The sequence below is a fragment of the Schistocerca gregaria genome, chromosome 5, assembly GCF_023897955.1.
Source record: "Schistocerca gregaria isolate iqSchGreg1 chromosome 5, iqSchGreg1.2, whole genome shotgun sequence".
In the NCBI taxonomy this organism is placed as follows: domain Eukaryota; kingdom Metazoa; phylum Arthropoda; class Insecta; order Orthoptera; family Acrididae; genus Schistocerca; species Schistocerca gregaria.
The window spans coordinates 240,950,102-240,977,098 of record NC_064924.1 but is presented as its reverse complement, the minus strand read 5'-3'; the positions used below and the strand labels follow the sequence as shown (position 1 = coordinate 240,977,098).

Genomic DNA, 26,997 nt, shown 5'->3' with positions numbered 1-26,997 from the left:
ACTTCCACCTCCATGCTTAACCATTGGAATCAAGCAATCAGGATTGAAGGCTTGTTTTGGCATTCTTCAGATGTAAACCTGGCCTGATGTTGGAAATAATAAAAATATTGACTCGTCAGACCATATGATGTGTTTCTACTGATCAGCCGACCAGGAATTATACTCCTGACACCATGTTTTAAATTTTTTTGTGTTGGTTGTTGTCACTAATGGTTTCATTGTAGCAGCTCGCCCATGAATATTCATTTTATGGAGTTCTTAGTGGACAGTGTTGATTGATATCAAGTCTACAAGACGGCTATTGAGCTCTGCAGTCACTTTAGCTGCTGTAGTTTTGTGTTGTTTTGACGCAATTCATGTTAGCATACAATGATCTCTGTCATTTAAAAATGTTCAAATGTGTGAGAATTCCTAAGGGACCAAACTACTGAGGTCATCGGTCCCTGGACTTGCACACTACTTAAACTAACTTATGCTAAGAATAAGATACACACCCATGCCTGGGAGAGGGCTCGAACTTCCGGTGCGACGGGCCATGCAATCCATGACGTGGTGCCTCAAACTGCGCACCGAGCGAGGTGGTTAGCACACTGGACTCGCATTCGGGAGGACGACGGTTCAATCCCGTCTCTGACCATCCTGATTTAGGTTTTCCGTAATTTCCCTAAATCGTTTCAGGCAAATGTCGGGATGGTTCCTTTGAAAGGGCACGGCCAATTTCCTTCCCAATCCTTCCCTAACCCGAGCTTGCGCTCCGTCTCTAATGACTTCATTGTCAACGGGATGTTAAACACTAACCACCACCACCACCTCAAACTGCGCAGCCTCTCTGCGTATCTCTTTCTGTCATTTACTTTTGATTTGTGCCCACTATTACGTTTACTTGATGATTTATTTTTATGTCTTCTGTAGGCTGCCATGACTGTTGAAACAGTTGCTCTTGAAACATTCCGTAAGTTTGCTGTCTTGGTTACTGATGCTTCAGCTAGTTGGGCCCCCACAATCTGCTCTCTTTGGAACTCTGTCAGGTCTTGCATTGCAACCTCGGCCTCTGAATGCAGATGTGAAGTGTGCACTACTCTTAAACAACCTGCACTCATGCCTAGTCTGTACTGAACATACACAGTCCAGTGTGACACATGCTTTACCTTCATTGTTGACTGTCAAAAACAACCATACTACTACTACCACTGTTCACATTATTTTGTCTATCCCCTGTATGACGGCAGGTTACAGACAACAGTTTAGAGCTGTGGTCAACAAAGGCATAGGTTCATTCCATGGAAGCATAGTACCCAGGCTCAAAGGAATGATTAGCAGGGAGACCTGAATCCATATCTCTTCTCACAACAGCAAATACCTGTACTCCTACTTTCTGCCTACTCCTCAAACTCCATAAACCCATTCCCACAGGTCTCCCTACTGATTATCCCATTATGGCTGGGCACAATGCTCCTACAGAATGAACCTCTGTCTTTGTTGACCAGCTTCTCTAAACTAATATCTGTAATCTTGAATCCTACATCAAAGACATTGCCCACTTTTTTGGCACCTTCCCACAGTTCCTGCCCCATTACCATCAGACTGCTAGTTGGTCCTTAAATATCCACATCTCCCATCCTCATGGCCTTATGGTCGTGGAATACTAGCTTTACCAACATCCTCTTGATACCAACCCACCTACCTCTTTCCTAATCCTCCTAGCCTCCTGGCTCACAATTATTTCGCTTTTGAAGGCAAAATATATAATAAAATCTGTGGTACATCTGTGGGCATTCACATGGAACAATCCTGTGTCAGTTTATTTATGGTTCATCTGGTGAAATCCTTCCCATCTAAATCAACAGCTAAAACCCCTTGTCTGTTTCAGTTTCATTGGCGACATTTTCAGCACAATGATTACAAACTTCCACGAGAGGTAGAGTATGCCTAGACAATGGAAGGTCACATAGCAATGCATGGTCAGAAATGATTTCCTGGTTTGGTAGTGATTGCTCAAAAAACAGGAAATGAAAGACATGAATAGGGTGAGAAAACATGTTTATTATGCTTATTACAGCTAAAATGCTGGGATTGCTTTGGCTGACAAATGCAGCAGATGGTGCTACGTGCATATCTGCTTCAATGTGTTCTGCCATATAGTATCAGCATGATGAGGCTCCCTCACATTAAAGCGTTAATACGCATCACCAACTGAATGCAACATATCAACTTCAAATTGGCCAAGATGATCTGGTGCATTGGCCAGTGAGATAGCCAGATCTGACTTGCCTAGATGACTTCCTCTGGGGGGGTGTCAAGACAATGGAGAGCCAAATCCCCATTAACTGTGCTGAGGAACTTGTGTGCATTGTGGCATCTGCTGGGGAAGTCTGCAACATGCCCAGTATTTCCCAAAACATCAGATCTTCCATGTGCCAGAGATGTGAGGGCTGCATCATGGTCTGTGATTATAATTTTGAACATCTTCTTCGATGATGGTCATTGACCGTTTTCATTCTTATTTCTTGACTTCTGCTGTTCTAAGAATAATTAACATGTTTTTTCACCCTGTTTGTGTCCTTTGTGTTTGTATAGTCACTACTGCATCAGGAAAGCATTTCCAATCATGCCCTGGAATGTGATTTTCCATACTCTCTCTCTCCTGATAGTTTGTAACTGCTGTGTTGAAACAACCTGTATAAGAAATTCACAAGATCACAGTGTTTGAAATTGTGGATGTTCTCACAATATAGATGAAAACAAGTCAAATGTTCAGCTTAAAATATTAATTAACTGCAATATCCACATTATAATTCATGATCATTAACAATAAAGTTTTTGAGCAAGAAAATATCATGTAAATAATTACCTTGTTGAAGTAGAGGTGACAATGATTGTTTGTCATATTTATCATCATTCTTGTTTGCTGCAAAAGTCTGAAGTTGATTTTTTTGGATGATTCTTCATTATTATGCAATTACAAGGATATTTACTGGTAAAAGCCTTGTGATAAATCAATTTTCAATGTTCTTCATTTATTCACAATAATCTTTGTGACACAAAAACTCAGACTCACTGATCACATGCCTCATTGCTTCTGATCCCAAGACTGAAAAAACATCACCCATGGTCAACTGTGATCATCTTGATTATTTTCTGACAGTCAGCAAACAACTTACTTTATTGGTACGAGTTAAGATATTTTTAAAATTTCGTAAGCCAAACGATTTTGCCACAGATTCATGCTTAAGTTCACTTGGAATTTTAAATTCTACTCTTACATGTACATACATTCTCTACAAGCCAGTCTATAGTGCCTAATGGAAGGTGCTTGGTACACTAATAGTTGTAAATTTTTCTGTTCCACTTACTTATAGAGCAAAGGACAAAAACAGCTATCTATATGCCTCTATATAAACCTTAACTTCTCTTATCTTTACACAAAATGTACATTCTTAACAGTAGAATTGTTCTGCCATCAGCTTCAAATGTCAATTCTCTAAATTTTCTCAATAATTTTCTGCAGAAAGAATGTTACCTTCCCTCCAGGGATTCCCATCTGAGTTCAAAAAGCATCTCCATAATTCATGTTGGTCGAACGTACTGCTAACAGATATAGCAGCCCATCTCTGAATTGTTTTGATGTTTTCCTACAATCCCACCTGGTGTGCATCTGAAACAATCAAGGACTAATCAAGAACGGGTTGCACTAGTGTTCTATACTCGGTCTCCTTTACTGATGAACCATACTTTTCTGAAATTCTCCCAATAAACCAAAATTGGCCATTTGCTTTATGTTCTGTTATCCTTAGATGTTCATTCCATTCTGTGTCACTTTACACTGTTATGCTTAGATATTTAAATGATGTGATTGTCTTAAGAAGCACGCAGTTATTGCTGTATTCAAATGTTATGGGATTGCTTTTTCCTACTCATCTGCATTAACTTAAATATTTCTACATTTAGAACAAGCTGTCATTCACACCAATTACAAATTTTGTCCAAGTCATCTTGTATCCTTCTACAGTCACTCAACAATGACACCTTTCCATACACCACAGCATCATCAGCACCAATTGCTGCTTGCCCTATCCATCAGGTCATTTATCCATTTGGAGAGTAAGAGCAGTCCTATCATGCATACCTGTGGAACTTCTCACGAAACCCTTGTTCGTGATGAACATTCACAATTGAGGACAACATTCTGTGTACTCTTATCTAAGATGTCTTCAAGCCTCACACATATCTGGGAACCTATTCCATACATTTGTACCTTCATTAACAGTCTTCAGTGGGGCCCCTGTCCTGGAAATCGAGGAATATGTAATCTGCCTGTTATCTTTCATCCAAAGTCCACAGGATATTATGTGAGAAAAGGATGAACTGAGTTTTGCTCATGCAGTGCTTTATAAATCTGTGTGATTTGTGGACAGAAACTCTTCCATCTCTTACTATGTTTGAACTGAATTTATGTTCAAGAATTCTACAGCAGACCAAGTTTAAGAGTATTTGTCTGTAGTTTTGTGGTTCCGTTCTTTTACCTTTTGTATACACAGGAGTCACCTGTACTTTTTTTCAATCACTTGGGGCTTTGCACAGAGTGAGAGATTCATGACAAATGCAAGCTAAGTAAGGGGCCAGTGCCATATGGTACTTCCTATAAAACTGAACTGGGATTCCATCTGGACCTGGCGACATATGTTTTTAGTTTTTTTTCAGTTGCTTCTGTATGCCATGCATGCTTATTACTATATCCTCCATAAGGGAGTGTATGTGATGGTCAATCAATGATATGTTTGTATAATCTTCCTGCGTGAATGATTTCTTAAATGCACGAAACAATATTTCGGCTTTTCTTTTGCACTCTTCTATAGCCACACGAGACTGGTCAGGAAGTGATTATAGAAGTCTTTGTTCTACATAGTGATTTTATGTCGGAACAGAATTTTCTTGTGTTCTTGGCAGATCCTTTGATAAGTTATAATGGCAGTAGCTGTATGCTTTGTGCATTGATCTTTTTCCAGTCACTGGAATTTAAACCAATTTTTGTCTGCCTCTGTTTGCACGTTCTTTTCTGCTTTTGCTTGTCTGGTTCCTCAGAAATCCTCAAATTTTGTTATTAAGCCACAGCGAGTCTTTTCCATCCATAATTCAGTTAGTTGGCACAGACTTCTCTCGGATGTGATTTACAATCAATTTAAACTTTGCCCATAATTCCTCTCCAACCATGATACAGGAACTAAAAGATGTTATTCATTTTCTTAATGGGGTTCCAACAATTGCTTATCTGCTCTTCCTAGAAAAAATACTCTCCAAGACTTCTTGATGGATTTATTAACTTAAACAGCCATCATTGCTATGATGACAACATGATCACTAATCCCTGTCTCTACACTGACTCAATTGATACGATCAGTCCTATTTCAAGCTACAAGGTCTAAAATATTTCTATTGTATAAGGGCTGTTGAACTAGCTGCTTAAGACAGTTTTTAGTAAACATGTTCAAAAATACTTCACAAGACCGCCTGTCCGTATCACCTGCAATTAATCCATAAATATGTAAGTCTGTATACATTAGTTTAGTCACCTCCAACTAATATTGCATGATGTGGGTATTTCTGCGCTTCTGAGTATATTGAATAATTTTAAAGGTGTCACAACAGAATTGAGTGGCCAATAAAAACATCCTGTAATTAATTTGAGTTCACCTAAACCTGTCACGTGCATACAGATAACTTCACAGTCAGCCTCAGCTTTGATGTCGAGAGACATAATATTTCTGTTGACTGCAATAAACACTCCCTCTTTGATGACATCCACTCTGTTTTTTTATACTTGTTCCATGTCTTGCTAAATACTTCAGAGCTTTCCATTTCAGGTTTCAACCAGCTCTCGGTTTTGAGAATAATTTGAGCATGACAATTTCCCTGGTGCGCATAAATTCAGGAACTTCATTATGAATAATTCAGCAATTTACTGTTAAAAGCTTGACAGCTGAAATATCTTTATTTGCACTTGGTCTGATTTCACTCTCTGCATTTTGATTGGTGTTTTTCCTGTGTGTAGTGTAACCTTATGCATCACGGGGAGTCATTCAATTTTCTACACCTTAAACCTGATCCAGAAATCTACAGCCAAGACATAACAGATGCAACAGAGCCTTTGGCTGAGAACATTCACTTGGCTCGGTACCAAAGGGCCCTGATCAATTCAGGAAACTGCTTCAAATTGTGAGCTTGGCTTGCACCACCTGTGCGAAGTCAGCATTTCCACCACTTCTCCCAGTCAGCTGTATGAACAGACAATGGTAGCACAAGCGACAGATATTATTGGTGCACACATGGGCCACAGCTTGCAGACGACTGCATTCTGCATGATTAATAGCCACAGGCAGGGTCTCCTTTTGGATGAGGCTGCCTAGCAGACATACCAAGTGCACATGGGATTTCTTCACAGCTCTGGATACTATTTCCATATGGGGCTCCCTAATGCACCTAACATTGGAGCTCATGATAACCAGAAAATGCAACCTCCTCCCCTCTCCATTGTCACTTTGTACCTGCTCAGACCCTGCTAATGGAGTGGCCATCTGTCTACTCACATGATAAATGGGTGAGACCCAATGGCAAGGCTCCACGTTGACTTTCCACCTCAAATGAGATGAATGCATCACCACTTTTGACTCACCCTGTAGTGAGGGCAGATCCACTGTGTTGGATATGCTACAAGGTGTCTCGACAGCAGAGCCTGTAAGCAAAACAAATGTTACTTGAAATGCTCTGTGTGATGTACCAGATTTTGTGCCCCCTTTACACCATGAGGGAGCAGTCTGAAGATGGCTGACCATGCCAAAAGCATCCTCAGCAGTTCACAAACTGTGGCCAGTTCCTGTGTCTACACACAGTGAGCACACAACCTATCCATCATAGTACTTCTAACTTAAGTATTAACTATAAAAGCATGCACCAAAAGCTAAATGTGTAACTTACTACCTTGCCGATGTGTCACCAGCAGTGGCTGATGCCTTGCGAAACTGTGTAATTGTGTGTACTATGATGATTTCTATAAAAATTTTTGCTATCGGTGAAATTTCCAGACTTTCACATATAAAGTACATTAATATTTTTCCATATTGACTTTTGCTTTTTACATTCACCAACAAGAATTGGAATATTGATTAATATGAACATTCTTTCAACAACTGTAACTTTTTCAAAAGTAATGGCTTTTTATGAAAATTTCATAAATTATGAAATATTAACAGCTTAGTGTCTAACATATCCCTATTATTGTTTCACACAATCAGTTACTTCATTTATAATATAATGAATGTAAATAAAAAATTACAGAAAATTATCATAATTAAGTAGCACTTATGTAATACCATGAAACAATATAAGAACAGAAAGATTAGCTACAAGAAACGAAATATAGATGTACAGGTGTATCATGATGTATATTAACTGTGTGTATCATATTGTTCAATTGGAGAAACTTGGTCTGTTACATTACAATGTGTCTTTCATGTGTATGAGTAAAACACAATTTTTGCATTTCTGTTCACAGGTTTTGATGGTCTGCAGGGGCTTTCTGGTTTGCCAGGAGATCGTGGACTTCCAGGTTCACCAGGGTTGCCAGGAGCACAAGGATCTAGCATTGCTGGCCTTCCAGGCTTTAAGGGTTATCCAGGAATGGTGGGGAATCCTGGTCCAAGAGGGCGAGCAGGTGTTCCAGGTCTTCCTGGTGCTGCTGGATTACCCGTAAGTACCAATGCACATATATCTTCTGAAATAGTTGCATGGTATACATATACTTCTAATAGTTCTTTGGGTCTTCACTAATTAGGGTGTATACGGTCTATGAGAGTGTTTTATGATTGAAATGGTCATTCCTATCTGCAATCATTATTACTTGATACAGCTTATGTCTGTTTAATGGGTCACAGATAGGTAATGAGGTACTGTATTTACCATTAATAAATCTCACACTTTCTGTACCTACTGATTTAATTATTGATTGATGCTGAAACAATTTTATACTCTTCTGTTGTCATCTCACTGACTAGATGACATGAAATGCTGATAATTGAATGTTGCTGGTGGAATACTGATGAAATTGAGAACTAAGTTGAAAGATCTTGAAATGCAGAAGGCTATTTAACTGTTTGATATATAATTATTAGCTTGCAAGTATCATTCAATTGATGCACAGATGCCAATATTTGTATGGTAATAGAGAATCCTTGACAGAATATAAGTTTTTAAGGGTTCAGGGTAACAACTCACCAAATAGTTGAGTCATTGTTTCGTCGAAAGGACATCGACAAGATTGAGTATGTTACTAGCCCACTTTAATCTAATCCACAAACATATCTGCACATGCCTCTAACCTTCTGACTAGCCCCAGGAAGCAGCCAAAAAGGGACACTCTTTTTATTGCCCATTATTACCCCTGACTGGAACAGTTTAACCACATCCTTTTCCAGTGCCTCCACAACTCATCATTCTGCCTGGAAGTGGGGAACATCCTGGTTAAAATCCTTCCCACCCTTTCCAATTTTGTGTCCTACTTCCCTCCCCCCTCTCCAGTTCTACCTATAATCCTAGTCCATTCTTACACTAAATGTACTACAAATCCCTTTCCACAGGAGTCATACACCTGTGGATGACCAGGTGCAGGACCTGTCTGAAACACCCACTAAGTACATCCTATTCCAGTCCCATCCACTTGTGAAAGCAGTTGTATTGTATAGAATCTTATACTGGTATGACCACCAGCCAGCTGCCTACCTGAGTGAATGATCACTGCCACCTTGTGGCCAAGAGCCAAGTTGTTCACCCAGACGGACTGTGTTGTTGGGCACAATATGCTCAATTTAAATGGCTGCTTCCCAACCCTTGCCATCTGGATCCTTCCCTTGAACACCAGCTCCTCAGAATAATATAGATGGGGTTTGTCCTTGTAACACATCCTTCAATGCCATACTTCTCCTAGCCTGTCCCACAAGTATCTTCACCCCTGCCTCAAGACCTAATTTCACGCATCCTGCATTCATGTCCTCCTCTTCACAGTCTCCCTCTCCCACTGTTTTATCTCCCCTCTAAATCCACTCCTCCATAACACTGTTTGCTGCGCACAATTTCTTCTGCCTATAGCTAAAACAAATTCGTCTGTGACACATTAGTATCCCATACACTTACTGCCTACCCTCCAAGCCATCAGCTACCCATCCACAACCCTTCCTCCCATTTTTCACCTTTCCCACTCCATTTGACACAACTCCACACTACAATCGGTTTGCAGTGCCAGTGCACTGTAGTCAACTGGGAAAATGTAGCTATGTTGGTGTATGTGTGTGTATACTGCACAGCTGTGAAGATGGATTTGTCCTAAGGTTAGCAGTATTCTCATTTTGTTTGCATATCATCAATGACTCAACACCTCAACTGTTCCATGAGTTGTTATGTTTGCTCCTTAAATGTTTAGACATCAATATTCTGTTATCAATGCAAGTAAGTTCTAATATGTAGTTATCAAATGTGGAAACATTCGCAGTTCAGCATTGTTTACAGTGATAAATGTTAAGACTCACAATTATAAACAACAAACTTCAGGCAATATTGCTTCCTTATTATTAGAAACTCAAACCCAGACTGGTATGGCAGCAGACTATCAACTCTTTTGATGTTGGGAGCACTTGTGGTGTATTACTAATTTATATTTCAATCTTATGAAAAGGATAGTTACTACTCACCACATCAGATACAATCCCTAGAAATAATACAGTTTCAGGACATCATACAGATTATTCTTCTGAATACATCAGTTTATAAATTACAAACTAAAGATTTGTTTGTATTAATAAATTTTACTTTTTGATGCATTTTACATGTGGTAGTATACAATCACAATAGACCTATTACAAATATTCTTGTTATCAATGTTATATTAGTTGTAGGTTACTTAAAACTATGAGATTGACATATTCACGAAGCACTTTTCATATAGATATAGTCCTCATCTAGGGAATAAAAAGGGTATTCAATTAGAATTCTTTTCAGCTGATCCTTCAATTTGTCAGTAGGAAAGGCTCTGAGGCTTTTTGGTAGGGCATGTCTAGCTTCAGCCCAGCATGAAGTGCATTTTTTTTCATATAAATCTGTTCTGTGGCTATTTACATGGTATATGAACCTTTGCCTTGTATCATATACTGGTGCAGGTCACAGTTGAAATTTGGATTTATTGTTTTCACAAGCAATCTAACTTTCAATATGTATACACATATAATGGTAAGCCTACCTAATTTTGGGAACAGATTCTGACATGATTCTCTAGGTTTGGCACCACAAATAATTCTGATAACTTTTTTCTGTAGTATTAATAATGTGCTTAGGTTGGCTTGAGTTTTTGCACCCCATATTTTTATGGCATAGTTTCAATTTGATGAGAATAGGGCATGATAAGCTGTTTTTAATACACCCATATCCTTACGATATTTGCTACTCATATTTGTAGCAAATACATTCTTCAACAGCTTACAGGCTAAGGAATCAATATGCATGTCCCATTTGAGGCTGTCATGGATTGTAATTCCCAAGAACTTTGTCCATTTTGCCTTTTTACAATGTTATTTCCTATGGATAATTTCATGCCAAATTCTATTTCTTTCCTTGTGTTAGATTCCATCATTGCAGTCTTTAAAGCACTTACATTTAGATGGCTTTCATTAAAATACTGGACTATTTCATTAGTACACTGTTGCACAGCACCTCCAGACAGTCATAGTCTTCGTGTTTACACACAATTGATGTATCATCTGCGTACAGTATTTTTTTACAGTTAGGAGAACAATACTGTATATCATTAACATAAATCAAGAAAAGAAGTGGTCCCAAGACAGAACCTTGAGGCACTCCATATTTAGATTTGAAAGACCCACTGTTTGTTTTAAGCAAGAAAAATTGTTTTCTATTGCTCATATATGATTTTATTAGCTTGTAGCCAGTTCCCCTAATACCTAGGTTCCACAGCTTGTCAGGTAATATGGTGATGTTGACACAGTCAAAAGCTTTTTATAGATCAAAGAATACTCCAGTTACATACTCCTTGTTCTCTATGGCAGTTATTATTTTTCTATTAATTGTGCTGCGGCTGCTGAAGTTGTCTTGTTTTTCATAAAGCCATTCTGATTTTCAAATACTAAATTGTGTTGACTCAGGAATGTTATTAGTCTGGTATAAATAACTTTCTCAACTACCTTAGAAAATGCAGGTATGATTGAGATGGGGCAGTAGTTTTCAATTTTAGATTTATCACATTTCTTGTAAATTGGGGTTACTTGTGCTATCTTTAGACTATCTGGGAAACAACCTGATGCAATTACATAATTTACTGCTGTGGCCATGGCATCAAATATGTTGTCTATGCTTCTTTTCAGTGTACTGATAGACAGTCCATCATAGTCGGCTGATTTTGTATTTTTGAATGACCTTACTATGTTTTTTATTTCCTTGCTATTGGTTGGGGCCAAGTATATGCTTTGTTTCATGAATGCCCTTATATCTATACTGAAGATTCTTAAAATGGTCATTGACAGATTTTCCAACAGAAGAAAAGTACTCATTAAAAACATTTGCAATCTGACATTCACATTGCATGATATATGGTTTCATGATATATGGTTTATAGTAAAATCACTACTTGATCTGTCCTTAAATACCTAAAGCTATTTTTTACTTTCCAAACAGCTAAACCAGTGTTAGTAGAGTTTCTTAACATTGTGGCTACATATTTACTTTTAGTTTCTAGCAGCAGATCCTTATAATAATCACAACAGTTCTTATTGTTATTATTTACCATTGCACATTGGAAAAGTGGAAGTTTCTCTCTTGCTGTTTGTACTTCATGATTTATCCAATTATTTTTTGTATATTTTTGCAGTCATTTACTGTAAAGGTCATTTCTGGGCATGATACATTGAAGCAAAAATAAAAATCTGATGCAAATTCACTGAAAGTATTACTGTTTTTTTTTTTTTTTTTTTTTTTTCACCCCATTGTAAGCTTTTCATCAAACTGTTGAGCTCTTTAATATTGTCATGATTGGTGATTCTTTTTGTCACACATTGTTTCTCTTTTCTATTGACATGAAGATTTTCAGCTTCTATCAATACCTGTATTGCGTGGTGGTCAGAAATGGCAAGCTTCAGAACTGATGCACTGCATGTAAACTGGGACATGTTAGTTATTATGTTTTCAGTGCATGATTTTATACTATTGACCTCTCTAGTGGGCTTGTTTATCAGAAATGTTAAGTTATATTGAGCTAGTATTAGCATTAGATTTTTAGATATAGAGTCATTGGACAGCAAGTCAGTGTTTATATCTCCAGTTAGTTTTATGTTGACCAAGCCATTTTTATTGCAGTGTTTACTGTCAATGTCAAAAAGCAGGTCATTAAGAACATCAAAGAAAATATCTAGGCTACCAGATGGAGGTCTGTGTAGACCTATAATAATTAAGTTCTCTTTCCCCCACTTATAATTAATTGCTTCTAGTTCTATTACACCCTCAGTGCTGAAAACACTTACATCTATTATACTATAATTACTACCGCTGGCTGCAAAGATAGCTACCTCATCACCATGTTTCTCTTTTCTACTGAAGGCATAGCAAAAGATCATGGAAAGTGGCTTACATACACTCATTAGCTAATCTGCGTACCAGTGTTCACTTAGAACTAAAACGTCAGGGTTATCAATTGCCGCAATGGTATCCAACTCATTGTGCTTATTGCTAAGACTTTGAAAGTTCTGCTGAATTAATTTGAATGTGAGTTTAGATTGTTGAACACCTCATGGACATGTCACCCTACCAGACTGATTGTTTTTAAACAAGGGTTCCGCTGTATGATATTAGGGCTGAGTTTCTCCTGCTGGAACATACAGGGAGATGTAGAGCTACCAGGCTGTCCAGCACGGTTTACTAGTTTCCCTGGCTTGTCAGCAGTGGCTGTTTGTGTGGCAGGTCCTGTTTGGGTGGGTTGTGCCATTCCATAGCAATGCACTTATTTACACTGCTTTGTGTAATGTTTTGTCTGATTTCGTCAATAATTAATTTACTCACAATCTTTTTACCTCTCTTACTCATATGCATAACATGAGTTGTGTGTAGGTCTCTATCTAGGTTACTGACATTTACCAAATACACATTGCAAAAATTATAACATATTGTTTTAAGCTATCATTTGTTTTATGCACATCCAAGTTCACAATAGACTGGTCTCTGTGGAATGTTAATGACAATTACTTTAGTGCCAGTCAACTTACTGAGTGTTACTTTCATGTGCCTGATGGCGTCATTTGCTTGATTTTTAGCCACGTCATTTGTACCACCAATGATAATGACATAATCATTTGCTAATAAAGATTCACTACCTTACACACACGGCTTCACCACAGCAGAAAGAGGTGCACCAGGTTGAATGTGCGCCACAGCTGTAAAATCATCTTGGATACTCACAATGTTTTGAGCTATTTTGTGACCATGACTGTCTCCATATATAAGAATCCGGCCCTTTGTGTACTTCTGGTTCTTCTCGCTTTTTCTACTGCCATTTTGGAACAGTTTCTTGCATCCTTTTTCATGGATTACACAGTCATTTCTTTCACGGATTTCACTGTCTTTACATTGAACATTTTGTTTATGTTCACTCACTAGGTTAGCATTAATACATGAGTTCATTCACCTTTTTATTTAGTAAAGTAACCTCAGCTTTTAAACACTGAATTTCACTTATTAAATCTTCAACTAATGCTGAGAATTCGCACTTACAGTCAAAACTTTTTGCGTTTGTAATTTTACCTGAGTTTTTAAGGCTGCACTGAATAAAGTTACAGCTTGTCATAAATTCGTTGTTTTCTTTCACTGATGACTCAATTTTAGCACATCGGAAATGAAACGAATTGTTGCATTCACTGCATATGATATCAGTTTTCCACATTTTTTTTCGCATTTTCTACACTTTTTATCGATTCAAGAAGTGTTTTTACATGAGCTAAGAACCGTTTCACTACTACTTGCTGCCATCTTGTATGTGACCACTATAACATTCCACCCTGGTTTTTCCATTGTTTGGCTCATTTATATTGGCATTTTATTATTCCTGGCACTAAACAACATAGTTTTCATCAACATGCGGTTAAGAAAGATTTAAATACACAAATGTTTTTACTTTGACCAACACTGGGAAGTCATTGATATGTATTGAGAATATTATTGGTGCTAACATATCCCCCTCTTTCCTGCCTGATTATCACTTATATTATATTATTTTAGGTTGGCATGTATTTCACCATAAGTATAAATCTATAAAAAACTTCTGATATTTCTAGTCTGTGTAATTTATTTCTTTTTTGTGTTAACTAGATATTTAACAAAGCTGAGTCAGTTTTTATTACTTCTATGAAGATTTTTGTGATCTATTTTTCAGGGTCCTCCAGCCCAGAAAGGTGAACGTGGTGATTTAGGTATGGCAATATTAGGTGGTGAGATTGGTCTCCCTGGCCCTGAAGGTCAGAAAGGAGAACCTGGTTCAGAAGGACCTCAAGGATTTCCTGGATTTAAAGGACTAGATGGAGTTACAGGCATTAAGGGGCCAAAAGGTGCCCCAGGATTCTCTGGAATACCTGGCACACCAGTATGTGTAGTTCTACAGTATTACTGAATTTTCTTTCTCTTTCTTCCAATTTTTGTGAACATCTTACACTGATATGTATTATATCATTATGGACATTTCTTCTTTTAATTTAAAATCAATCAGAAAATATATTCAAACACTGGCAAAGTGAAAAAAGACTAAATCCTTAAATTATTTTAGTAGCTTACCTTGTCTGATATATTTTTATAGGGTCAGAAGGGTGCAAGGGGTGAGATAATACCAGGCCCACAAGGATATCCTGGTATTCCTGGTGCAAAAGGTCTGATTGGTATTTCTGGTGCAATGGGGCCCAGAGGTAAGTTAAGATTTCTATGGTGTTTTATGTATTAGAACAAGGGATAACAGTTGTAAACAACATTCATTTCAGAATTAGAGTAGAAGTGACTACTAAGCTGTTCCTAGTGTTAAAATTAGGATAACAGATATTTTAATGTACTAGAATTATATGTGTCATGAAATTGAAACTTACTAAGTGTGTGAAAGAAAAAACAGAAAAAAATCTGAGGTCCTCTATTATATACCCCTAGGTTTGTTTTATAATTGTATAGATGGAATAAACAGATGACTGTGTTGCTACAGGAAACAAATACTGGACTCAGTTCCTGAAAAAGAAAATGATTAGTTTCAACTATTTTTCAATAAAGATTTCAAAAGATAGACATGCCATTTTTAATTGTTGTTTAGTCCAAAGTATTAGTTTTTAATATTTTCTTATAATTTTATGTTTGCCTTTACTAAAACACGGTCATCCCCACCACATGTAGTTGCTTAAATGATTAGGTTTTAAATCACCATCACATTCAAATTAAAAAAGGCCTAAAACATTTTTTGAATATTTTTATTTTCTTTTACTAGGTCCTGATGGTCCACCTGGGCAAATGGGCATAAAAGGGTTAAAGGGTGAAATTGGTCTAACTGGAAGGCGAGGGCCAGATGGTGAACCAGGGAGAGCAGGTTATCCAGGACTTGGAGGACGGATGGGGGTTCCAGGAGAAATTGGTCTACCTGGTGACATAGGAGATGCAGGACCACCGGGTAAGTTTCAAAAGTTTAAACAACTTAGAAAATGAAAACAAAGAGGATTTTAGAATTTATGTAGGGAATATAAGTGTATTACTTTTATAATTTCCGTGTACCATACACATCTTGCCTTTAGTTTTCAAAAGGCATCATCAGTGACAAAGTTTGTAGGTGTTGTTCTACATGTGTGCTTGCTTTGTTGATTTTATGAAAGCACATGTGGAACAGTACCTACAAGTCTTGCCACTGATGATTCCTTTCACAAAATGAAGGTGAAAACCGTATACAACATGTAAAATTGGTTTCATTTACACAGACAAAGATAAACTGTAAATTGTCAACATAGTATTACACACAAATAAAGATAATAAAACAGCAGAAGTTAAAGCTGTATCATATTAACTAATGACATACTGATAACATGAAATAATCTCATCGTGTTAATGTGTAAAGACACATTCTGCACAGCTTCATCCCCTATTGTTCAGTGGAAATAAAATGGGGGGTAAAACTTCTAAAGGAAGTAGCAAAAAAACAACATAATGTGTATGTAGATAACCACATATCTTTGCAGATACCACTTCAAATATTCTTACATTACCATTCCAATACATGTAGTCCATAATATTTGTAGCTAATAACAAAAGTGAATTTCTGATGATCTGATGTACATAAAACCAAAATACATGGAACAAAATTAATTTACATGTGGATTTTGCCCCTTATCAAGGGTTAAGAGTGGCACTCTAAATTATGGTCTAGAAGTCTTTGTGATGCTAATAGGATATCCTGTAAATTCAAAACAAAAATTAGGAGCATGTCTTATTAACAACTTTTTTTTACAAAATATTGAAATCTCTAGAAAAAATTATTGAAAATTCCTGTTAGCAACATGATAAGTGCAAATGTTAATTGCAAACAGACATTTATTGTTGCAGCCTGTGCATATCTGTTATCATTTGTCAGTAAAAGCATCAATAGATAGTAGAACATTAAAACTTCAGCGAGCGCAGAGAACCACATAGCCAACCTACAAAAAACGATCTCTCTCAATAAATGCTAAATTTCGACATTACGCCTCCATCATTAAACCGGAAGCAACATACGCAAGTGAAACATTATTCAGACTAAATACCCTGGCAACAACTGACAAATTGCAGAAAGTTGATAGAAGAATACTCCGAACAATCATCAGTAATAAACATCAAGTTAATGGGCAGTGGAGACTTTTGCCCAATTCAGTAGTGTATAAAGGAAGTGAATTCATTATTGGTACAATGTGGAAAAGAAGGATTGCATTTTTTGGCCAAATATCTCGTCTACCAAATACTATATCCTAAAGAAACTTTTTGACTACTTCTGGAACAGTAAAACCAAAAACATCTGGTTTAAAGGAGTACAAAGTGATCTGGATGAACTGAACATCACCACATACCAAAGTCAACACAGAGAAGAGAAACTGCTTCTGAAGAACAAATACACATGGCTGACATTCAAACCATCATAATGGAAGAAGTATGTCATATCTGCAGAAGAACAAGCAGCCAGATCAGAATGAATGAAAAAGTGTTGGGAAACAAAGAAATTGCTGACTGCTAAGACCTAAACTTAATCATTATAGACTCTGTTGTACACTACTGGCCGTTGAAATTGGTACACCATGAAGATGATGCGCTACAGATGCTAAATTTAACCGACAGGAAGAAGATGCTGTGATATGCAAATAATTAGCTTTTCAGAGCATTCACACAAAGTTGACGCCGGTGGCAACACATACAACTTGCTGACATGAGGAAAGTTTCCAACCGATTTCTCACACACAAACAGCAGTTGACCGGCGTTGCCAGGTGAAATGTTGTTGTGTTGCCTCGTGTAAGGAGGAGAAATGCGTACCATCACATTTCTGACTTTGATAAAGGTCGGATTGTAAACTATTGCGATTGCGGTTTATCGTATCGCGACATTGGTGCTTGTGTTAGTCAAGATCCAATGACTGTTAGCAGAATATGGAACTGGTGGGTTCAGGAGGGTAATAGGGAACGCCGTGCTGGATCCCAATGGTCTCGTATCACTAGCAGTCGAGATGACAGGCATCTTATCTGCATGGCTGCAATGGAACGTCTCAATCTCTGAGTCAACAGATGGGGACGTTTGCAAGAAAAACATCTGCACGATCAGTTTGATGATGTTTGCAGCAGCATGGACTATCAGCTCGGAGACCATGGCTGCGGTTACCCTTGACACTGCATCACAGATAGGAGCACCTGCCATGGTGTACTCAACGACGAATGTGGGTGCACGAAAGGCAAAACGTTATTTTTTCAGATGAATCCAGGTTCTGTTTACAGCATTATGATGGTCGCATCCATGTTTGGCAACATCATGGTGAACACACATTGGAAGCGTGTATTTGTCATCGCCGTACTGGCTTATCACCCGGCGTGATGGTATGGGGGTGCCATTGGTTACACGTCTCGGTCACCTCTTGTTCCTATTGACAGCACTCTGAACAGTGGACGATACATTTCAGATGTGTTACGACCCGTGGCTCTACCCTTCATTCGATCCCTGCGAAACCCTAAATTTCAGCAGGATAGTGCATGACTGCATGTTGCAGGTCATGTACAGGCCTTTCTGGATACAGAAAATGTTCAACTGCTGCCCTGGCCAGCACATTCTCCAGCTCTCTCACCAATTGAAAATGTCTGGTCAATGGTGGCTGAGCAACTGACTCATGACAATATGCCAGTCACTACTCTTGATGAACTGTAGTGTTGTGTTGAAGCTGCATGGGCAGCTGTACCTGTCCACACCATCCAAGTTCTGTTTGACTCAGTGCCCAGGCATATCAAGGCGGTTATTACGACCAGAGGTGGTTGTTCTGGGTACTGTTTTCTCAAGATCTATGCACCCAAATTGCATGAAAACGTAATCACATGTCAGTTCTAGTATAATATATTTGTGCAATGAATACCTGTTTATCATCTGCATTTCTTCTTGGTGTAGCAATTTTAATGGCCAGTAGTATATTATGTTTGATTTTAGTACTCTAATGTGGACGTAAACTATGTAAATAAATAAATAAATAGTTTTTAAATATTAAGTTAGCAACAGTAGAAAAACATCAGATATTTAGCATAGCTAATGAAGAAACAACATTTTTTTTGTTGTAATAGGTTTACTTGTTATGTTTGTTTATAGCCTGTGTAAGCAGAGATAGAACATAACAATGTTAATGTATTGAAGGAGTCCTTCCACATCCCTATAATAGTACAAACCAGTGTTATGGTATACCCTGAATCCTTCCATACCCCAGTTCATGATGGGCTGTTCATAACACAGTGAGAGAGTAAATACAAAGCCCTTTTCTTGAGCAGGACAATGATAAACAACCTGAATAACAGCAGCACATATTTAAGCAAATTGGTTGTGTGTCAAGGCAAGATGAATCTAATTCCTTCCATTCTCTTAGCTTTCTCAGAATTCTTGCTGAAACCCTTTAATGCCTTTATAAAAGATTAGATTAGATGAAGTGTAATTTTGTTTCCAGTCGATCCATATAGAAGAGATCCCTAGGATATAGAAAATGTTCCAAACCAAGAATACACAATAAATATTATTTACAAAGAAAAACAAATAAGGTAATGCACCTTCCATAGATCCCAAGTGAAATGGCCCTCCTAGATGTAGAGTAAATTGAAATATCATAAACATATTTTCATTTAAAAGGTATAACAAACTTGTCACAAACTATGTAAACGTCCAGTGGCAAAAAAATGTTGTGCAGTATCCTGTATGAGGTTCAGATCCTCAAGTGACACAGCTCAGAGTCAATTTTTTCTATTAAAAATCATTGTTTATATACCCTCCAACATTAACTCACACTTGCTTTCACAAAATTACTAATATAACATCAAAATATAAGAACTGTATTATTATTATCCATCTCCATTATAAATTTGCAGAAAGCTTCTCTGGGTGTTCACCCAAGTCAAAAACAGTGTATATGAGTCTGAAAACATTCTGAGATCTGCTGACTCAATTGGCACCAAACAAACATAAGACATGTCATTCTTTCTCAAACATCATTCCATAAGTCAAAATAATATTCAGATAACTTCTGTTTTTTTTAGTTATTTGTCAGATTTAGTTTATAGAAATGTCTCTTGAAGCTGTGTATATATGTGAATATTTTACTAATGATATCTGGTAACAAAGGTTACAAAATTTGGAAGCTTTCTGTTATGTTGCAGTATTGATTACATATCAGTAGCAAAATAAATAAAATTGTAAATAGAAACATATTTTTTGTATGTATTTAAAACCAAATGGAAAAAAAATAGTAAAAATAATGTAGATTTGTTTTCAGAGTATTAGCTATTAATTATTTGCAGGCTAGGTGTAAGATCAAAGTGTGAGAATGTATCTATATACAAATGGAAAATTATATTTGCAGAAAAATTGCATCTCACAGACAGGAAACCGTATGGCCATCCACAGTTATGGAATACATAATTAACAATAATTTGGACAAAGTGTAAATGGTGTCATAGCTTTCTGTAAGCAAGGGAAAAATCTGATAGAACTGGATTCATTATAATTAATTATTTACAGTGATCACATTGCTGTACTGAATATGTACAGAAATCAGACTGTGAGGCTGTGCATACTACTCACACAAAAATTATTCTTATTTCTTGTTAAATGTGTTATAAAACTTAATAGAAACCACTGTCCTTTTCAAGATAATACATTATTAGTTTGTAAAAGACTGATGAGATGTTAGTAGGCACTACAGCTGTTGAAGTTTCAGAGTTAGCAACAACAATACTAGGATTATACTGTGAGACTTTGCTGCCAGACAGGCGAGTCACTGTAAGAGGATATGTCTTGTGTGCATTCACAACATGATTAGCAAACTATTAGTGGCAAACATCAGTTAATATGGTAAGGGACAATCTTGGTAATTCAGGCTGCACCAGTGGCATCAACTGACATGCCTACAAGCTGCTGTGGCTCCTCCTCATACACATATAGTACGAGGTTTCTAAATGGTAATTCTATTACAAATAAATAATTTCTGTCTAAGTCATATAAGATCCCATAGCAATTTAAAAAGAAACTATGTATTTGGAGTACAGAATGGTCAGGGATTCAAATCTGGAATTTGTTTCCTTTATTAATAAACAGTATTTCAAACCCGAGCAAGTTGTTGCAAAAATTCTGGCCACTGGTCAGTACACTGATAAAGATAAAAGCTGGTCCCGCTGTGAATCTATATGTTATGAAAAAGAAAGCAGATTACCACTTCCTAAATATATTTCCCTCCACACGCCTATGACACCCCGCACACCCACCTCCTACATGCTTCCCAAAATCCATGAACCCAACAATCCTGGATGCCACATTGTGGCTGTGTGCCCCCACTGAAGGAATTTTGGCCCTCATCGACCAATACCTCCAACCACTTGCCCTTAATCTAGCCTCCCACGTCAAAAACACCAACCGCTTCCTTTCCTGACTCTCTACCATCCCCACTCCTTTACGTCCTAAATCCCTATTAGTCACTGTTGCCGCCACCTCCCTATATACCAATATCCATCATGCCCATGGTCTTACCACTATTGAACACTACATTTTCCAATGTCTTTCAGACCCACTAACTCATTCCTCATACACCTAACTATCTCTATCCTAATCCACAACTACTTTTCCTTTGAAGGAAGACAGACAGATCCTGCCAAGTTATTTATGGCCAATCTAGAGGAGACGTTCCTAGCTTCCCAAAATGCCAAACTCCTAGTCTGGTTCAGGTTCATTGATGATATCTTCATGATCTCGTCTCAGGGCCAAGACAACCTATCTTTGTTCATTCACAACCTCAACACTTCCTCTCCCATCCGCTTCACATGATCCTCCTCAAACCAGTGTGCCACCTTTGTAGATGTTGACCTCCTCCTCTCTGATAACTCCATCTGCACCTCTGTTCACATTAAACCCACCAACCACCAACAGTACCTCCATTTTGACAGCTGTCATCCCTTTCACACCAAAAAATCCCTCCCATACAGCCTGGCCACTGGAGGATAGTGCATCTGCAGTGCCAAGAACTCCCTTGCTCAGTATTCTGAGAGTCTCACCAAGGACGACATAGACAGGCTCTACCCTCCAGACACAGTCTGCAAACGTATCTCCCATGCCATTTCCCCACACAGCCCCAATCCTCCCACCACCCCCAAGAACCAACCACAAAGACATGTCCCCTTCATCACCCAGTGCCACCTCGGATTGGAACAACCAAACCACATCCTTTTCCAGGGCTTTGACTACCTATCATCGTGCTTCTAAATGAGGAACATTCTACCTGAGATACTTCCCATCCCTCCTTAAGTGGTGTTCCATCACACCCAATCTTCACAATATCCTAGTCCATCCCTGTGCCACTCCCAATCCCAACCCCTTGCCACAAGGATCATATCCCTGTGGGAGACTCAGGTGCAAGGCCTGCCCAATCCACCCACCTAGCACTTCCTATTCCAGTCCTGTGACAGGTTTATCCTGCCACATCAGGGACCAGCCCACCTATGAAAGCAGCCTGTCAATTACCTGCTTCGCTGCAATCATTGCGCAGCTTTTTGTATTAATATGACTACCAACCAACTGTCCACCTGGATGAATGACCACCACTAAACTGTGACCAAGAGCAATGTAGATCACCCCATGGCACAACATGCAGCTGAACATAACATGCTTGATTTCAATGGCTGCTTCACTGCCTGAGTCATCCGGATCCTCCCCTCCACCACCATATTTTCAGAAGTACACAGATGCGAGTTATCCTTACAACACATTCTCCACTCCTGTAATTATCGCGGCCTCAGCCTGTGGTAACATACTGCCCCACACCCTCCACCCAACAGTTTCCACCCCCTCTGTCCTATCATCTCCTCCCCATTCTTGTTTTCCACCCTCTTTGTTTGCTGCCCTCTGACAACACACCTTCCCATCTTTCCCCTCTCCTCTCCTTTTTCGCTCCTTTTTTCCCCACCTCCCTGCCCCACAACCTCCTGTTGCCATCTAGTATCTGCACACTCTACCAGGAAGCATTTGTCTCTGTCCCCGCCAGTACGCTACTATCTCTTCCCCTTCCCTTCTCCCTCGGACTGCTGCTTGGATGTTACGTGATAGTTGCAATTCAGCCTGAGATGCTGGAGTTGGTGGTCACATGTGCATGAGGTATACTTGCTTGTGTGTATGAATGGTGTGTGTTGCTCTTTTCCTGATGAAGGCTGTGGCCAAAAGCTATATGTAAATGTCATTTTATTATGCCTACCTGCAGCTTAATGTGTACTTTATGGTAAATAGCAATCTGTCTTTTGCTTATATTGTTGATATTCCCACTATGGAGAACAGTCTATTGCACAGCAGACTGCCCACATAATATGTTATTAATTAAACAAGATCTATGCTAAATCACAGTAAAGTTCCTAAAAGCAATGTCTAATAAATTTTTCATCAAAACTATCAGATTGTTTATGTCTTCTTAAAATGAAAGCAACTCAGAGATGGAATAAGCTTATATAATCTACATTAAAAATCATGTCATAAAGAAAGACCAGGCAAGTGTCTTAACTTTTGTAAATACTTTCTATTAATGCAAAGTAATTGTGAATAGAAATTTTTACATACAGTACAAAAACAATACAAATTGATGACATTTTTAACCATCAGTTCTCTTTTGTGGCACTATTTTGTATAATTTTTGTTACAGATTTATAAAGAAATGTTACTTTTACTTGTAAAATGTTTATTTATATATATCAGGTCCCAAGGGCTTCCCTGGACGAGTCGGTATTACTGGTTTACCTGGCCCTAAAGGTTCTGAGGGAGACAGGGGTTTTCCTGGAATTCCTGGCCCTCAAGGACGAATAGGCTTCCCTGTGAGTACTGATGATGTAATAACAAGCATACAATTGATATATACAGATATATTTTTTGAATTATGGAACTCCAGTCACTGTTTTAAGAATATCTACGGAATGACTCCTTACCCTCTCCCTTAAAACCCACATCCTTTCGTCTTTCCCTCTCCTTCCTGAAGAAGCAACCATCGGTTGCGAAAGCTAGCAATTCTGTGTGTGTGTTTGTGTGTTTTGTTCATGTGCCTGTCTGCCGGCGCTTTCCCGCTTGGTAAGTCTTGGAATCTTTGTTTTTAATATATTTTTCCCATGTGGAAGTTTCTTTCTATTTGAAATACATTATTATTATTAAATATTTAATTTTATTGTTCTCACTCATATCATATACTTTATATGGATAACCTCTCTTATTATTTATATTGTGAGCAACATTAAAAGCATATTTATCATGTTTTTATCATAATGCTACAGCTGGCGTGTTGGTGTTGCTTGGTAATCGATGATTGATTTCTTCTTGACCTCAGCTCCTATGTAAAGTCCTACTGTTGGAGGCCTATTTCCGGTCACACTCTGTTTCAAAAATTTCTTGACACTCACACTCCATCACTCTTTGTTTCTATTATTGTTTTTCCACTCTACTATTTACTTTGTTTCTTATATTTTTTCATGTGCACTACATATTTTGGTCGTTACTTGTCTCTGACTTGTCACCAGTTCTCTATGGCACTTGTAACTTTCCACTGTTTCAGATCTCTAGGGTTGCTGACTTTCATTACCATAAAGTATGTGAATGCAGAGGATGAAATACAAAAATGTTTCTAAAATTCTAAATGTAGTGTATTTATGAATGCCAGTATAATAGTCACAAGTGGTGGTATACTTGAAAAGGCCTGGAATGATGGGAAGATACCAGTTGAATTACGTCATTGTCAAACAAAGATTTCAAAATTAGGTAAGGTGTACCCATGAGCACATATAGACAAAGACCACAGTTTAGTAATAATGAAGATTAGATTGAAGTTTAAGGAAACCATCTTGCAGAATCAGTGGGAAGAAGAGGGATACTGAAGGACTGAGGAATGATGAGATTCATTTGAAGTTCTCTAAGGCTTAGATGCTGAGATAGTGAACACCAAAGTAGGCAGTTCCTCTGAAGAGGAATGGACATCTCTATAAAGGACAAACCCAGATGTTGAACAGACAAACAGAGGTACAAGGAAGATATCAGCTAAGAAACCTTGAGTATCAGAAGAAATATTTCAATTCTTCAACAAAAGAATCAAGTCCAAAAGTGTGTAGGGAAAGGTAAGAATACAGAAGTACAAGTATAAGTAATGAAATAAATAGGAAGTGCTGGGAAGCCAAGATGAACTGGCTGCATGAAAAATGTGAAAAAATCAAGAAAGAATGGTAGTTGTAGGGACTGATTCAGAGTATAGAAAAGTCAAAATAATCTTTGGTGGAGTAAAAAGCAACAGTGGAAAGGTGGATAAATGTGAGACATATCACACAATCATCTTTGACAGCTCTTGTATCAAGCTTGCTGACGAGAATAGTATACAGAAGAATGGAAAAGAAAATTGAGGATTACTCATATTATATGATGACCAGTTTGATTATAGAAAGGGGACAGGCAATGGAGAGCCAGGTCTGACGTTGCACTTGATAATGGAAGCATGACTTCAGAAGAATCAAGACAAGTTCATAGGATTTGGCAACCTAGAAAAAGAAAGAAAATATGGTGCAAGATGCTTGAAATTCTGAAAAAAAGTATGAATAAGCTATATACAGGGAGCGAAAGGCTATTTACAGTTTGTACAGAAACCAGATGGCAGTCACACGAGTTTAGGGGTATGAAAGGGAAGCAGTGGTTGGGAAGGGGGTGAGGCAGGGTTGTAGCCTATCGCCAGAGTAGGTATTAAAATCCATGGAGAAGAAATAAAAACTTTGAGATTCACCGATGACATTGTAATTCTGTTAGAGACAGCAAAGGACTTGGAAGAGCAGTTGAATGGAATGGACAGTGCCTTGAAAGGAGGGTATAAGATGAACATCAACAAAAGCAACACGAGGATAATGGAATGTAGTCAAATTAAGTTGGGTGATGCTGAGGGAATTAGATTAGGAAATGAGACGCTTAAAGTAGTAAAGGAGTTTTGCTATTTGGGGAGCAAAATAACTGATGATGGTCGAAGTAGAGAGGATATAAAATGTAGACTGGCAATGGCAAGGAAAGTGTTTCTGAAGAAGAAAAATTTGTTAACATCGAGTATAGATTTAAATGTCAGGAAGTTGTTTCTGAAAGTATTTGTGTGGAATGTAGCCATGTATGGAAGTGAAATGTGGGCAATAAATGGTTTAGACAAGAAGCGAATAGAAGCTTTCAAAATGTGGTGCTACAGAAGAATGCTGAAAATTAGATGGGTAGATCACATAACTAATGAGGAGGTACTGAATAGAATTGGGGAGAAGAGGAGCTTGTGGCACAACTTGACTAGAAGAAGGCATCAGTTGGTAGGACATGTTCTGAGACATCGAGGGATCACCAGTTTAGTATTGGAGGGCAGCGTGGAGGGTAAAAATCATAGGGGGAGTCCAAGAGATGAATACACTAAGCAGATTCAGAAGGATGTAGGCTGCAGTAGGTTCTGGGAGATGAAGAAGCTTGCACAGAATAGAGTAGCTTGGAGAACTGCATCAAACCAGTCTCAGGACTGAAGACCACAACAACAACAAGCTATATGGGAAGGTATAAGAACCAAGAGGGCAGATTAAGAATGAAGTGTTTGGATTAAAAAGGTTGTAAGATAAGGTTTCAGTCTTTCAGCCTACTGTTCACTTTATACATTGAAGAAGCAATGGTGAATATAAAAGAAAGTTTCAAGATCGGAATTGAAACTCAGAGTGAGAGTATGTTATTAATAAGATTCATGGATGACATTGCCGTTGCAAGTGAAGAAGAATTGGAGGATCTTTAGAATGGAATGACCAGTATAATGAGCACAAAACATGGGTTGAGAGTAAACCAAAGAAAGACAAAAGTGATGAGGAGTAGCAGAAGTGAGATTTGCAATAAACTTAACATCAAAATTGACCTTGAAATATACAAAGCTAAGCAATTGTGCTATCTTGGAAGCAAAGTACCACATGACAGATAAGCAAAGAGCATATAAAAATCAGATTAGCACAACAAAGAGGGCATTCCTGACCCTGGAAAGCCTGCCAGTATCAAACATAGGCTTAAATTTGGGGAACAAATTTCTGAAAATGTGCATTTGGAGCAACACATTTTATGGTAGTAAATCATGTAGGAAATTCAGCAAAGAAAAGAATCAAAGTGTTTGTGACAGGGGGATG

At 38.1% G+C, this 26,997-nt stretch overlaps 1 protein-coding gene across 1 annotated transcript in view; it reads left to right on the top strand.

Moving 5' to 3' along the window:
* The window catches only part of LOC126272030 (collagen alpha-5(IV) chain-like), a 545,215-nt gene that overhangs the window by 422,547 nt on the left and 95,671 nt on the right, over nucleotides 1-26,997 (top strand). Inside the window, exons 16-20 of the mRNA XM_049974535.1 lie at nucleotides 7,550-7,743; nucleotides 14,474-14,680; nucleotides 14,891-14,996; nucleotides 15,557-15,736; nucleotides 23,546-23,661. Of these exons, the coding sequence (XP_049830492.1) occupies nucleotides 7,550-7,743; nucleotides 14,474-14,680; nucleotides 14,891-14,996; nucleotides 15,557-15,736; nucleotides 23,546-23,661 (803 nt within the window). The remainder of the gene's footprint in view (nucleotides 1-7,549; nucleotides 7,744-14,473; nucleotides 14,681-14,890; nucleotides 14,997-15,556; nucleotides 15,737-23,545; nucleotides 23,662-26,997) is intronic.